At 36.6% G+C, this 14775-nt stretch overlaps 1 protein-coding gene across 3 annotated transcripts; it reads left to right on the forward strand.

Moving 5' to 3' along the window:
- The first annotated feature begins 5215 nt into the window (after positions 1–5215).
- Positions 5216–13585, forward strand: LOC135843291 (uncharacterized). Of its 3 annotated transcripts, XM_065361124.1 has the most exons (13): positions 5216–5337; positions 5410–5533; positions 5602–5742; positions 5824–5921; positions 6004–6162; positions 6248–6498; positions 6581–6797; positions 6877–7071; positions 7160–7233; positions 9757–10023; positions 10095–10208; positions 10296–10398; positions 10465–13585. In XM_065361124.1, exons 2-13 carry the CDS (start codon positions 5416–5418, stop codon positions 12013–12015), a joined length of 3288 nt encoding a protein of 1095 aa, XP_065217196.1. In that variant the 5' UTR covers positions 5216–5337; positions 5410–5415; the 3' UTR covers positions 12016–13585. The 3 variants fall into 3 exon arrangements, with proteins under 3 accessions (XP_065217196.1, XP_065217193.1, XP_065217194.1); XM_065361121.1 differs by having other exon boundaries at positions 10296–13585; XM_065361122.1 differs by having other exon boundaries at positions 5216–5314; positions 10296–13585.
- The last annotated feature ends 1190 nt before the right edge of the window (positions 13586–14775 follow it).

Below are 14775 nucleotides of genomic sequence, written 5' to 3' on the forward strand. Positions count from 1 at the left end.
AGGAAAATTGAAATTTTCTAAAAGTAGCTAGAAGCTTCAAAACTACTTGAAACCACTGTGCAGTCGACTTCATTGTATTTAAATTAGTTTGCAGAGTAAATTTCAGCTTGCTTACCCCATTTGATGAAATGTGAAAATTTCAAAAATCTGTTGGAGGCTCCACTAATTTTCAAGAAGTCGCTGCAGGCTCCGAAATGACTTGAACCCAGCGGAAATCGTCTTCAGAGTGTGTTAAAATTGATGTGCAGAGTTAATTATTTAGCTTTCCATCTCCATCTCCATTTGAATTTTGAGGAAATTTCTAGTTTCAAAAATCTACTAGAGCTTCCAATAATTTTCAAAAAATCGCTGGAGACTCCAAAACGACTTCAAATTCACCAGTCACCTGCAGTCGACTTCTTAGAGAATTGAAATTAGTTTGCAGAATGAATTTCGGCTTACCAATTCCATTTCGTGAAATTTTGTGAAAATTTCGAGTTTTAAAAACCTTCTGGAGTCTCCAGAACTGTTAAAAACGGTTTGAAACAGTTTTCAATCGATTTGACAGGTCAAAAGTAGGGTATATCCCAAATTTCAGCTTTCTAGGTTAATTTGGTAAAATGTTGATTTTTTTCCCCCACACTTCGGTCAAAATTTGATTTTTGAAAATTCACCAAAAATCGAAAAAGTCACTCTAGCACTATGGGAATGTTACAGATTTAAAACTTGATAAATTTATCGAACCAAGAAAAGAGTTGCAAGAGTCGCGAAAAGAGTCGCTGCTAAAAGAGTCGGACTCCTCTCAGACTCCTTCATTTTCGGAGTCGCTTTTTAAAGTCGCTGACTCTTAAATGAGTCGCGGACTCCTAAAATCAAAGAATCGCTCCAGCTCTGCGAAAGACTATAGCTTTCTGCCAAAAATGTCTCGTCTTTGCCAAAATTGCCAAATAGTTGCTTTTTCTAAAAATTAACAAGTTGTTGCAAAAAAAAAATTACTCAAAAGTCTCGCTGTTTTACCAACAAATTTGCAACGAATTGACCAAGAACTCGCTTTGTAGCAAAATTGCTGAAAATTTTTGTTTTTTTTCCTCAAGAATCCTATTTTTTCGTAAAAGTTGCAAAAAATCTCGCTTTTTTGAACAGAAATTTCGAAACAAAACATAATTTTTCGCAAATATCTACTCGATTGCTACAAAGTCCTACTTTTTGCTAAAATTGCTCGAGTCTAGATTTTCTAGCAATTGTCAAACATTCTAGTAAATTCAGAACAAAATGTGAAAAGAATTAAATCATTTCAAATTTTTCATTGTTCGGTTCATCGCTTCATTCATTTGATAGGTCATGTTCAAGTTTTCAAATCCATGTTCAAACATATAGTAGTCTTTAAAGGGGAAGGGAGGGGGTGGGGATCGAATGACAAATTTTGAAGCAAAAATATTCCCAAGCAACGAATATGAGAATCATTCTGATTGCGTACGCATGAATCCTCAGTATCGACGTGTAATGTGCAAAGTTTGTTCAATATATCATCGTTATATTCAGTTTGGGGGGCAAAACTCCACCGCGGCGGGTCAGAATTGAAAATGATTGCGATTTTTGAGTTCAGCGCGAAATTTTATACCATTTTGATGGGTCGCATCGATATTACCGAATAGACAATGCATTATTTAATTCTGGGGGCGGGGGGTGGTAACAATCCTATTAGTGCTCATAAAATCGCGTTGTGATCGTATTTTTTCGCCGTTTTTGCGCAGTTGGGCTTCAAATAGCCCCGTCCAACAAACGTCCAAGAATCGTTCGATCCCCAGCCATATCCTGGACACAAGAGCCATTTTACCATCAAAAATGGCAAATGGCTAAAAATAATGCATAAAATCGCATTCAATCAAAGCGCCATAGAATGCAGTTGTGCAGAGTTTCACGGAAAAAAATTACATATTTGGCATCGGGAGAGGTCCCCCAACACAACCCCGTCGAGTTTTCTCGGTCCCGACCATGTCTCCAAAATCACCTTTTTGAGGGTCCACCCCCTCGTTGTGCGGGGTAAAAATTTCAAAATTGCAGTTTTCTGAATGGGGCAGGTAGTACCTTCATTTTGGCAGCGCATTTTTTTGGTCCCCGAAAAAAAATACAAAATCAACTTTCTAGAGCACTTTTAAATACACCTATGGATTATACTTATAGAGCGGGAAAATAACGTAAAAAAACAGGGGCAAAAAGGAAAAAATTGGCACACAAATTTTTTCTTCGGGAATGTGTTCGGATGGACCCTCTGAACCACCAAAAAAAAGCCGACTCTCCTACCCCTGGAGGAAAATTTTTTAGGGGGCTGAAACCGGTTCCCATTCACGTTTTTTGCGTTTTACTCCGTAAATATTAGGTTTTTGAGAGAAACTACCATGACGAAAAATGTTTCCCTTCAAATTCTCGACAATTTGATACTACGCTCGATACCCATTGCTCAAGGGGGGTGTCCAAAAAAAGGGATGGAAAGAGTAGGTGCTTCTAAAAAGGTCAGTCCAATAATTAATCAGAATTACCACTTACACCATTCGTTTTCGCTCAAATTTTTTTTACAAAGTCTACTCACCCAACTACTAATCAAACCACCATTGGTTTGACTTCAACCCTCCTCGGGGGTTTGTGAGAGTTGCTTGATTTTTCAAGTAACACACTACTGAATCATATATTTGAAAAACAAATCTGGACGTGCGATATATCGAATAGTATGTTTTCGAGGTCGCTGAATACGAATATGAACTTATTTTTTGCATACAACCCCTAAAAGCCCCTCTGTGCCCCAAAATGGGGGTCAAAATTTTGAAAAATCGTGAAAAGTCGAGTGGTATATCGAATGGTACGTTTTCGAGGTCACCGAGTGCGAATATGAACTTATTTTTTGCCCCCCCCCAAAGTCCCTCTGTGCCCCAAAATGAGGTTGAAAATTTTGAAAAATTGTGACAAGTCGAGTGATATATCGAATTATATGTTTTCAAGGTAGCTGAGCTCGAATATGGCCTTATTTTTTGGGCCCAACCCCACATAGCTCCAAACTGCCCCAAAAAAGGCCAAAATTTTGAAAAAATGTGAAAAGTCCAGTGACATATTGAATGGTATGTTTTCGAAATCGCTGAGTACGAATATGAACTTATTTTTTGCATGCAGCCCCTCAAAGCCCCTCTGTGCTCTAAAATGAGGGTCAAAATTTTGAAAAATCGTGAAAAGTCGACTGATATATCGAATGGTATGTTTTCTTAAAAAACACGAACTACGAACTACAAATTTTCGATACTTTCTTCTACCAAAAAAAAAAAATTATATCATTTTATTTTGATTGGTAGGCAATGTAGGCAATAATAAATGTAATCGAAAACTTAACAGGAATACAATCGAAATGAAAACACTGAGATAAGCAAGAAGGTTGACATCTTATACCTACAAAAGACATTGAGGATAATTTTGAAGCTTTAGTAGGACGTTTGAATAGTAAAATGAGTGAAATAAAAAAAATGAAGTCTATAGTCGTATTCAGCGATCTCGAAAACATATCTACTATTCGACGTATTACACGTTTTTTGGTGACTTTTCGAAATTTTATCCTATTTAGGGGACGTAAAGAGATTTTGAGGAATCGTAAGTAGAGCAGGAAAAAAGTGCATATTCCAGTTCAGACAGGTGTCTCGAAAGCATACAAATCGATATATCAGTCGACTTTTCACGATTTTTCAAAATTTTGACCCTCATTTTGGGGCACAGAGGGGCTTTGAGGGGCTGCATGCAAAAAATAAGTTCATATTCGTACTCAGCGATTTCGAAAACATACCATTCGATATGTCACTCGACTTTTCACATTTTTTCAAAATGTTGGCCTTTTTTGGGGCAGTTGGGAGCTATGTGGGGTTGGGCCCAAAAATTAAGGCCATATTCGAGCTCAGCGACTTTGAAAACATACAATTCGATACATCACCCGACTTTTCACAATTTTTCAAAATTTTGGCCTTTTTGCGGCAGACGTTGGGAGCTATGTGGGGTTGGGCCCAAAAAATAAGGCCATATTCGAGCTCAGCGACTTTGAAAACATACAATTCGATACATCACCCGACTTTTCACAATTTTTCAAAATTTTGGCCTTTTTGCGGCAGACGTTGGGAGCTATGTGGGGTTGGGCCCAGAAAATAAGGCCATATTCGAGCTCAGCGATCTTGAAAACATATAATTCGATATATCATTCGACTTTTCACAATTTTTCAAAATTTTGACCCCCATTTTGGGGCACAGAGGGGCTTTAAGGGGTTGTATGCAAAAAATAAGTTCATATTCGTATTCAGCGACCTCGAAAACATACTATTCGATATATCGCACGTCCAGATTTGTTTTTCAAATATATGATTCAGTAGTGCGTTACTTGAAAAACCAAGCAACCCTCACGAACCCCCGAGGAGGGTTGAAGACAAACCAATGGTGGTTTGATTAGTAGTTGGGTGAATAGACTTTGTAAAAAAAATTTGAGCGAAAACGAATGATGTAAGTGGTAATTTTGATTAATTATTGGACTGACCTTTTTTGAAGCACCTACTCTTTCCACCCCTTTTTTTGGACACCCCCCCCCCCCCTGAGCAATGGGTATCGAGCGTAGTATCAAATTGTCGAGAATTTGAAGGGGAACATTTTTCGTCATGGTAGTTTCTCTCAAAAACCTAATATTTACGGAGTAAAACGCAAAAAACGTGAATCGGAACCGGTTTCAGCCCCCTAAAAAATTTTCCTCCAGGGGTAGGAGAGTCGGCTTTTTTTTGGTGGTTCAGAGGGTCCATCCGAACACATTCCCGAAGAAAAAATTTATGTGCCAATTTTTTCCTTTTTAAAACCGCTATTTGCCCGCTCTATTAGTCTAAAACCTAAAACACTAAAAGTTCAATAGGTACCTTACTTGACGCTCGCAGCTGGTTTTAGCCTTGTTTTCGCAACTTTAAACTTCGAGAACTTTTGAATGGTAAAAAGTAGAGCTTTCGGTAAAAAAATCAATTTAAAGAAGATAAAACAACGAACATTTTGCTGTATTAAAATATCAATGTGTTCGTTGAAAATTTTGAGTGATTTTAGTTTAAACAGCGAGCACAATACCTACTACATTAGGCATATCATATTTTGTGCACCACTTAATATTATCATCAGACGAGTGTGACGTCACTTTTGCCCTTATCAGCCAAGCGTTCACGCAGTTATCAGTTTCTCTCAATGACATACCTAAATATACATAGAAGCTATATGAGTTGCCGGTTGCATGTGAAATAACAGACCAATTGAATGCAGATGGTTGTAAATCCTAACCGAAGTAAGTTATGTTGAACTATATAGGTACGTATGCGCCACTCTTGAATTATCTTTAATGGAGTGTTAAATTAACATCTGGATACATTACTTTGTTAGAAGACGATGAGCGATAGTCCTATGGAGCTCGGCGAAAGCACTGTAGTCAACATGGAAGCATTTGCTTCAAAAATCCACTCGTATTTGAAAATGGACCCCGTTGAATTTCCGGCTTATTTACTGGGTATGTTACTTTTTGATTTCAATCATCCAACTTTTTTCGAATTTCTCATATTGAATTTATGAGTGCAGATCGTTGGAAAAAAGTATCATCAACGTTTCCAAAACTAAGTCCATCTCTGTATATTGATGAAGAAAGATATCTAGACACGTTGTTCGACATGGTTGTTACATTGCGCGATGACGTCTGGGAAAGACATTTTTATGGATACGGTAATAAGCGAGTAAATTGATCTCTAATTTTTTGGTTTTGTAAAAAATAAAAATACCAAAAACGTGGAAGTGTTTTTTCAGATAAGATAAACTGGTCCAATGAACGGTGGCTGGCTGTTTGCTTGAGCAGTTACATAAGTTTGAAAATCGTAGCTGAGGTTTATCTGAAAGAGCCAAACGTAAGAAATCGTTGTTAAAAATTATAAATGTCAAGAATGTCAAGATTAAATCAAAACTTGATACTTTAAATTCATTCTTTAGGAATTATTTTTTTCTCTATTTGAGTTGTGGCCGAATTCTGAGAGGACCTTTCAAAAATTATTTCCTTTCTCACCGAAGGATCCTGATGAGCTTTTTCTCAGTCTCAATGAATGGCCCCGTGAAAGAATCTTGAAACCAGAAATGAATTCTATTTTAAAAGTATGTATCTAAACGTTTCGAATACCTTATTTTTAATCAATTTTATGCGTACAATAATATAAAAATATAATTATTAATTTTGTAGGGAATTTTAATCATTCACATGCTGGATGATTACTTAGGTGAAAAAGTACGAGACGGAATTATTGAATTAACCAGAAGTAACCGTTCGATTGAAAGTCCGGAAGAATTTTGGAAAATTTTAAGTCAGGGTAATTCTGATAAATTTGATGTAGCTAAATTCGTCGATTCGTATAACGCGTTAAGTCCAGACTTCCCCGTGATATCAGCTCAGCTAGATAAAAATACCGCGATAAGATTTGAGAACGACGCCAGGTAAACCTCGTAATTTGAGTATTTTCAACGAAAGATTTGTTTTATGAATTCCGCATAATAAAAGTGTATTTGTTTTGAGAAGTTCCAGGTATTCCAAATTCCCCGTAACTGTCTCCATGCAGACGAAAAGCGAAACAAAAGTAAAAAAATTTATGCTGGACGAAGAAGCGTCTCGACATTCATTTGAGGTGGAGGAAGCGGAGTGGTTTAAAGTCAACCATTTCAATGCGGGATTATATACTTTGAACTTGGATGGAAATCTGAAGAATATTTGTTCGTTGCCAATTTCCGAGCTTACAGTAAGACATTTCTATTTGCACTTTTTATTAATTTTTCTCTCTGGAATAACTATTTACCATTTTTTTTTTTCTTTTTCAGAAATTGAATTCTATCGATAGAGCAAGTGTGTTACTCAATCTCGATTTCTCAACTAAAAATGGTCTGATGCTCGCTGTAAAGTGCTTTGGATTTTTAAAAGGCGAAGAAGATATAATACCTTTGGCTACAGCCTATAGAAAATTTTTGTATATAAGTCGGTTCTTGTACGGAACACGTATCCACCAACTATTTTTAGTATGTTTCAATTCTACGATTTGTTTTTATCTATCTATATTATATTATAATATGGGTATATCTACCTAATTCAGGATATTTTTCGCAGGCCTATATTGACTCCTTAATCGAAGTAAAGGGAGATATCGTCGATGATGGATTAAGTGAGGACGACGCGAACCGGTATGGCTCCATCGATACCTTCAGAGCATGTGATTCGTTTTGAAGTATATTTATCCACAGTATGACACAGAAGTAGTGCCCGGTGGTTTTTATTTCCAAGTGGAAAGAGCTAGAGAGATGAATGAAGCGGCGTTGAGTATGGAAAAATAAGGGCTTTCAAAAGCAACCTCGAAAATTTCGGGCCCATGCACAGGGTGTCCACAAAATGAAAAACTGGTTTGGTCAAAAAATTCAAACTGGTTTTTATTGGCGCAATGTATTCTACACACTAAGGCGACAAAAACGTGATATGAATTTTTTGAAACCGGTTCGTTAATTTGCAACCGGTTAACAAAAAATACCCAAAAATTGTACATAGAGAAAAAAGTTTGGAACAAAAGTTGTAGAGCGTGAAAAATTACACTTGCAAATTGATGAACCGGTTTCAAATTCCAGTCAGCAAAAATGGTTCAATTTTCACCCCCTCCCCCCACTTTTGTTTCGAGCATTTTTCTCAATCTTCAATTTTTAGGTGATTGTCAAAACTGGTTGCTAAATGCGAACCAATGAACCGGTTTCAAAATGTGATTGGACAGAATTGTGTAATTTTTCACGCCCTACAACTTTTGTTTCAAGCTTTTTTCTCTATTTACAATTTTTGGGTATTTTTTGTTAACTGGTTGCAAATTAGTGAACCGGTTTCAAAAAATTCATATCACATTTTTGTCACCTTAGTGTGTAGAATACATTGTGCCAATAAAAACCAGTTTGAATTTTTTGACCAAACTGGTTTTTCAATTTGTGGACACCCTGTGCATGGACCTGAAATTTTTGAGGTTGATTTTTGTTGTCGTCGTCGTTTCCGTATAGGGGACACTGCCCTATGATGGCGCAGTTCCCAAGACGGCGCAATTCAAATTTTTGGCATCTGGCAATGCTGATGTAAAAACCAACTGCACACCGTTTTTCTGCTTCACATTCTTGACTTTTTACTGTAGTCATATCCGCTTGAACAATTACCTTGCTTTCTTGAGAACATATTTTTGTTTTTTTGCTTAAAAATTCGATTGTTGCAATTTTTTGCCAGAAGCTCTTCCAAATTGGTTTCATTACCAAAAGTGACTGAAAGTATCTTATAATGTGCAAAATTTCATCTACTTTCTTGAATTTGTATGAACAGTCCTATGATGGCGCAGCCGCAAAAGCAGAAGCTTCTCAGCAACAAAAATGGGTTGATTTAGGTGAATCAGGTAGCAGTGTACATAGTGTGCCTAATGTTACATGTTTCTGTTCAAAATATTTCATAAAAAGGTATTACTGTGAAAATATTAAAAAGAGCAGAATTGTCAGCCAAATCACTAAGAAAACTTATAACAGCCTGAAACAAAAAAATTGGGGGTAAATTAGGGATCCTAATGTATTCAACATAATAATTTCAATCGAATTCAATCGATATACATAGTTATAAGTTTTACATTAAAATTGGATTTGCGCCATCTTAGGAATGCATTTGCACCATCGGCGCATTTGAACCTATTTACAATTCATTTGATTGAGACAACAGTTTAAAACCAGAAGTTTTACGTTTCTGGTGGTAAGTAGTAGATAGTCTGAGGGACCTTCTATCAAATTTTTGTCCATTTTGGTTGGATACTTACTTTGGGAGCACCAGGCTTCGGAAAAAAAATTGCGCCATCTTGGGGCAGGGTCCCCTAAGCGGTAGGCCTGTTGGCCTGTCTACTATGGTGTGGAACCTGTTGAGGATGAGCCTGAGATATTAGTGAGTTTCCTCCTGGGTCTCCCTCTGCTTCTTTTCCCCATTGGTGTATATTGGAGGACCTGTTTTGGTGATCTTGTTTCCTCCATTCTTTTGACATGATTTCTCCAATCTTTCCTATACTTTTTTTATCTTTTTCATAACATGGCTTCACTCTGAGATCTGCTGTTATTTTCTCAGATGGGACTCTGCCTCTGAGAGTCACCCCTGCCGTTCTCCTCATGAACTTCATCTCAGCTGCCATTATTCTTCTTTTATCAGATTTCTTCAGTGCCCATACCTCGCTTCCATAAGTCATCATTGGTATTGCTAGGGTATTGTACACCTTCAATCTTGTTTCTTTTCTCACCTTACTGCTTCTCAGGGTCCTATTGGCTATTTATCAGTCCTGTGACTCTCAGGAACATTGCAATCTTTCCACCAACATCTACTTCTCCCTGGTATAATATCATGTTTCCCAGATATTTGAAATTATTGACCTGTTCAATGATTTTTCCATTTATTACAATCTTGCTTCTTACTGGTTCCTTTCCTTTGAAGGCAATTGTTTTTGTTTTCTCTGATGATATTCTCATAGCATACTTTTCTGATGTCTTTGTTAGATTGTATGTACATTGATCTCTGTAGGTCATCTTCTGTTGAAAGCCCTTATTTTTCCCTACTCAACGCCACTTCATTCATCTCTCTAGCTCTTTCCACTTAGAAATAAAAACCATGAGGCACTACTTCTGTGTCATACTGTATAATCTTTCACATGTTTCTTTTAGGGCGTATAATTGCATGATTTTCCATATTGGATGTCTCGTGGGATCAAAACTATGTTTGGAGAAAGCAGAAAAAATATTTCAGACTTTTCTAAAGGATGATACTTCTGCGGCTGTAGAATTTCTTAATTGTGCAATTATTTACGGAGCTGCAGGCAATTCAGTTTCATTTAAAGAGATTCAAGACAAATACCTTGGTGAAATGGACAAATTGAAAGAAAGTTTATTGGCCCGTGTTCTAGGCTCTTTGAAGGAGGCAGATTTAGAAAAGTAAAATTTTATTGATCTTTTTCACTATTTCTTTACTTTTTGAAAATTCAAACTTTGAAAATTCTTCATAGGTGCTTAACTGAAATGATCTTGCCGGGAAAAATGCCACTTGACCATGTGGTGATTTTTTTTTGTTCATGTGCGAAAATTACATCATCTTTTTGTACTGCCTGGAAATTCTTGATGTGAGTTTGTTGTACTTGTACATGTTTGTATTATGTAGTGCCATTGCTCTGAACTTTTAATTGTATGCTTCTTAACGGATATTGCAGAACATCGCGTGAAGCTCTTATCAAACAGTTGTCAGTGGATGTATTTATGTTGATTATTGGAGAATTCGTACCATCGATACATCTGGATGAACATTTTGCCGAGGTGTGTAGTAGAAAAGAAACATTGCATTTGTCAATACCATCAACCGTACATTTATCTAATTTTCAGCTTGACGACTTGCTGAGTTATTCAATTTATGATGATAAAAGATGTATAATTGAAACTGCAAAAAAAAAGAAAGTATTCATCTCGGATTATGCAGAGTTATATAATTGGTTGCTCGAGTATTTCAATGGAAATCCTCAACATGCAGTTGCAAAACGTCGGAAACTGGATGAATTCGCCATTCAGGACAAACCTACCAGCCTGGACAAACCTACCTGTCTAGACACATTGCAGTTTGAAAAAACAACTGTATGGGACACACTGGAATTTTTTAAAAATCTGGATGTAACTACAGTATCTCGCATTAATGCATGGGAAACCATAAGAACGTTTGATACACTCTCATCTCGAAAACTATGTGTTGTTCGACCTCCTTGTTGGGGTAAAACAACCACATTGCATATTTTACTATTGTACTATTCAAAAGTTTTCAACAAGGAAACACTTGAGGAAGTGAACCATGACATCCCAATAGATGTTTTTAAAGGTCATCAAAGTTTTTCAATTGGCAAACAATCATACTCTTTCCTTCATAGCGCCGAAGATGAGAAAACTCCTACCACATGCTCGACAATTCCTACTGAATGGGAGACAAGCTGTAAGAATTCCTATGCGTGTTTTCATCTGGACCTCTCCATCATCGTAGGCTGTAATCTTTCCGAAGTAAAAACTGAAATTACCGCAGCAGTTCATAAAACGTTAGCCCTTTACAAATCTTTATTAAATGAACATGAACGTTTTGGCAAATGCTTCAAAGGAACTTGTATTCCAACTGATGACCATATTGATATACTAGCATCAGTCTTACGATACCTGCAGTTCACCAAGGTATGTGAATCGCCTTATAGACTCTTATTTGTTGACGAAATAGATTTGCCTCTTATCAGATTGGAAAATGCCACAGAAAGAGAAAAGGAAGAAATCAAAATGTTACTGATGAAGTTAGTAACACATGTGGCTGCGTCAGGCTGTCATGTTATTTCTTTCGGGGTATATCCTTCATTTTGTGGTGACGTGATGGCTGATCATTTGGCTAAAATGTACAGTCTTGATGAACCAATTTTGAAACCAGTATTTGGATTAAATCACGTCGAAGTAATGCACTTGAACAACAAAGACACTAGTTTGGTGAAATTTGCTGGTGGTTATACTTATCCTGGGACAAAACCGTTTTCGCTTTATTGCATGCATTTACGGGAAAACGAGAAGTCTATGTTCGAAGAAACTTGGTTGAGATCCAAATTGTATGACTTTATTTGGAAAAAATTTAACGACTGTACTAGGTTTTACAAACTTTTGTTACAACTCCTGGAAAATGGTTATGCTTTTGCATCGAAAGAAGAATTATTCAGCGATCATCCACTGAATTTATTATATCACAGTGGCTTTGTTGTGAAGACCTGTGCTGGAAATTTATCCCTTGAATTGTGGCGCGATGTAAAGAACGATCATGAAAACCAACCCAACCCAATGGAGTTGGTGTATTATGTATTCCCCAACTTCATGATGAAGGATGCGCTGCGCAGTTTTCTTGATATGCGTCATGCAAGCTAAACATGAGTGCCAAATCAAGATGTGGTTCGATGGTTCGTTTATTTAGGGTAGTTTTTTTTACATCAGATGATAATTCTGGTTTTTCACATGGACAATCTCCGCAATCTTCATACGTAATGTTTACTGTAATAATATGTATTTTGTGTTATTCCTGGAGTTTTGTTAAGGTACCTATTTATAATAATTAATAGTATTTTGATTTTGAATAAGTGTATTTTTTTATGTTTGAAAAGAAGTATACACCTACCACTTACCAGTAATTACCTACGTACTTAGTCGAAGCTTTGTGAGAAATGCTACAATCATGATTTACACTCGGATTCTACCTACTAACTTCTTCATTACTTACAAAACCTGGAAAGAATTTATTAAGAAATCAGAATTAGAAGAACTTGTAGCCTACAGAAATGCCACAGCTTCTATTACAGTCAATGGAGAAACAGCAAAAATAAGGCTCAAAAAGGGAATAAGACAGGGAGATGCTCTTTCACCTAAATTGTTCACAGCCACACTCAATAACAGCATCAGAGATATATTATGGGGAGAAGGAGGACTGGAGATCTCTGGAGAAAAATTGACCCATTTGCTATATGCTGATGATGTGGTGCTGATAGCACAGGATATGGACAAACTTCAGGGAATGCAGGACAAGGTGAGAGATGCATGTCTAGAAGTAGGACTGAAAATTAATAAAGGGAAGACCAGGACTATGTGCAATGGGTTTGTAACTGATGAAAAGTGTGTCCAGCTGGAAGATGATGAAATTGAAATGGTTGATGGATTTTGTGTACCTTGGCCAAGATATGACCATGAATAACAATTTCAACAGAGAGATATCCAGGAGAATAAATGCATCATGGGCAGCATACTTGAGGCTGCAAGGAATTATCAGAGAGAAGTCAACACCAATGTGTCTGAGAAGGAAGGTAGCCAATCAATGCATCATCCCAGTGGCCTCATATGCTAGTGAGACATGGACATTGACAAAGTAGCTGGAAGATCGAATTGTCAAGATGCAGAGGTGTATGGAGAGGTCAATGCTGGGGATAACGCTGCGAGACAAATGGACAGTGGAGAAAATTTGGGAGACCACAGGGGTGACTGACATTATGGAGACAGTTAAGGGGAGTAAGTGGCGCTGGTCTGGTCATGTTGCCAGAAGTGGGGGTCAACGATGGGTGGTAAAGACTACTCAGTGAGACCAAAACGGAGATGGGAGGATGAGATACGGACATGTGATGGAGAATGGTGGAGTACAGCCCAAAACCGGAGCTCGTGGAAAGAATTTGGGGAGGCCTTCATCCAGCAGTGGATTGAAAAAAAGGGCTAAAAATAAGAAGAGAAAGAAGTAGAAAAAATACAAACATCAATAACTCCAGTCTTACTGTAGTTACTGTACTGTAGGTACATAATTTTTAAAATTATTGCCAAAATTCACTGAGGAAAATGATGAGTCTGCGTTAGTCTGCGTTTATTCAAGTGTAAGATTTCTCGTGTTAGTTGGTTAATTTATTTACTTTACCATACGCAGGTATGTTCCCATTTGCAAAAGTATACAGATACACTCTTTCATTATTTGCACTACCTTTTCAAAGTTTCCATAACTCAGCCCTACCCTAGCTATGTTGAAATTGCGAAAGTCTAACTTTCTGTCAAAAATGTCCCGATACTCGATTGCTACCAAGTCCTACTTTTTGCTAAAATTGCTCAAGTCTTGATTTTCTAAAAATTGTCAAACATTCTAGTAAATTCAGGACAGAATGTGAAAAAAATTAAACCATTTCAAATTTTTCATTGTTCGGTTCATCGTATCAGACAATAAAGAATTTTCAAATTCCTTCATCGATTTCATTGAATATTTATGGATGAATATGATACCTACATAAGTTCCCATACTCCAAATAAATCAAAATTAAAATAGGCTACCTATACTAATCATAACAGGGAAACTAAAGCGACTTTGAGCAGCTTCAGCTTCCTCGCAACTGTTCATAAAAAGACTCAATTGTTATTATTATTAGTATTATTATTATTATTAAGAAAATCCTTATTCCTTAGTTTCTCTATCCAAGTTTTTAAAATTGAGGTTAAGGTATCAAAACTAGTACAGGAAACTAAAAAATTAAAATCTATTCGGTTCCTCCTGAAGTCCCGAACAGATGAGCTGATCCAATAATATAATATTTTATTTTTCTAAAATGACGAAATACAACATTGACACAATTTTTTTCGCAAGTCAAAATTGAAGGATCTACGCGACACTTTTAAAGTAAAAGAAATTTCAAAAAAATTGAGCAACCCTTGAAATTTCTCAATTCTCATACTTTGAATGTCGCGTAGCTCCACTAATTTTGATCTGGGCCAAAAATTGAAGAGAATAAAATATGATCAATTTGGAATGTAGAATCCATTTTCGATACTTATTGATTTTTTTCTATGAGTCTTTTTGTATTCTAAATGTGGTCATAGCCCCTTCAATTTTCAAGTTAGGCAAAGATTTGTAAGGACAAAATTTGCTCAGTTTTCAAAGTACTACCAGTTCCCACCATCAAAATTTTCATTTCATTTGTTTATTACTATTTATTAAAATGTAATTTTGCCCCTTCAATTTTCAAAATAGGCAACTTGTTCATATAACGTTTTTCTTAGTCCTACGTCCTACCCGGTTATATCCAAATCTGAAGTTTGTACCACCACTCACCGGACACCCTGTATGCATAAAATTAAAAAATATACATGGGAGGATTTAATTTCATGAAG

The sequence above is a fragment of the Planococcus citri genome, chromosome 4 (assembly GCF_950023065.1).
Source record: "Planococcus citri chromosome 4, ihPlaCitr1.1, whole genome shotgun sequence".
Lineage (NCBI taxonomy): Eukaryota > Metazoa > Arthropoda > Insecta > Hemiptera > Pseudococcidae > Planococcus > Planococcus citri.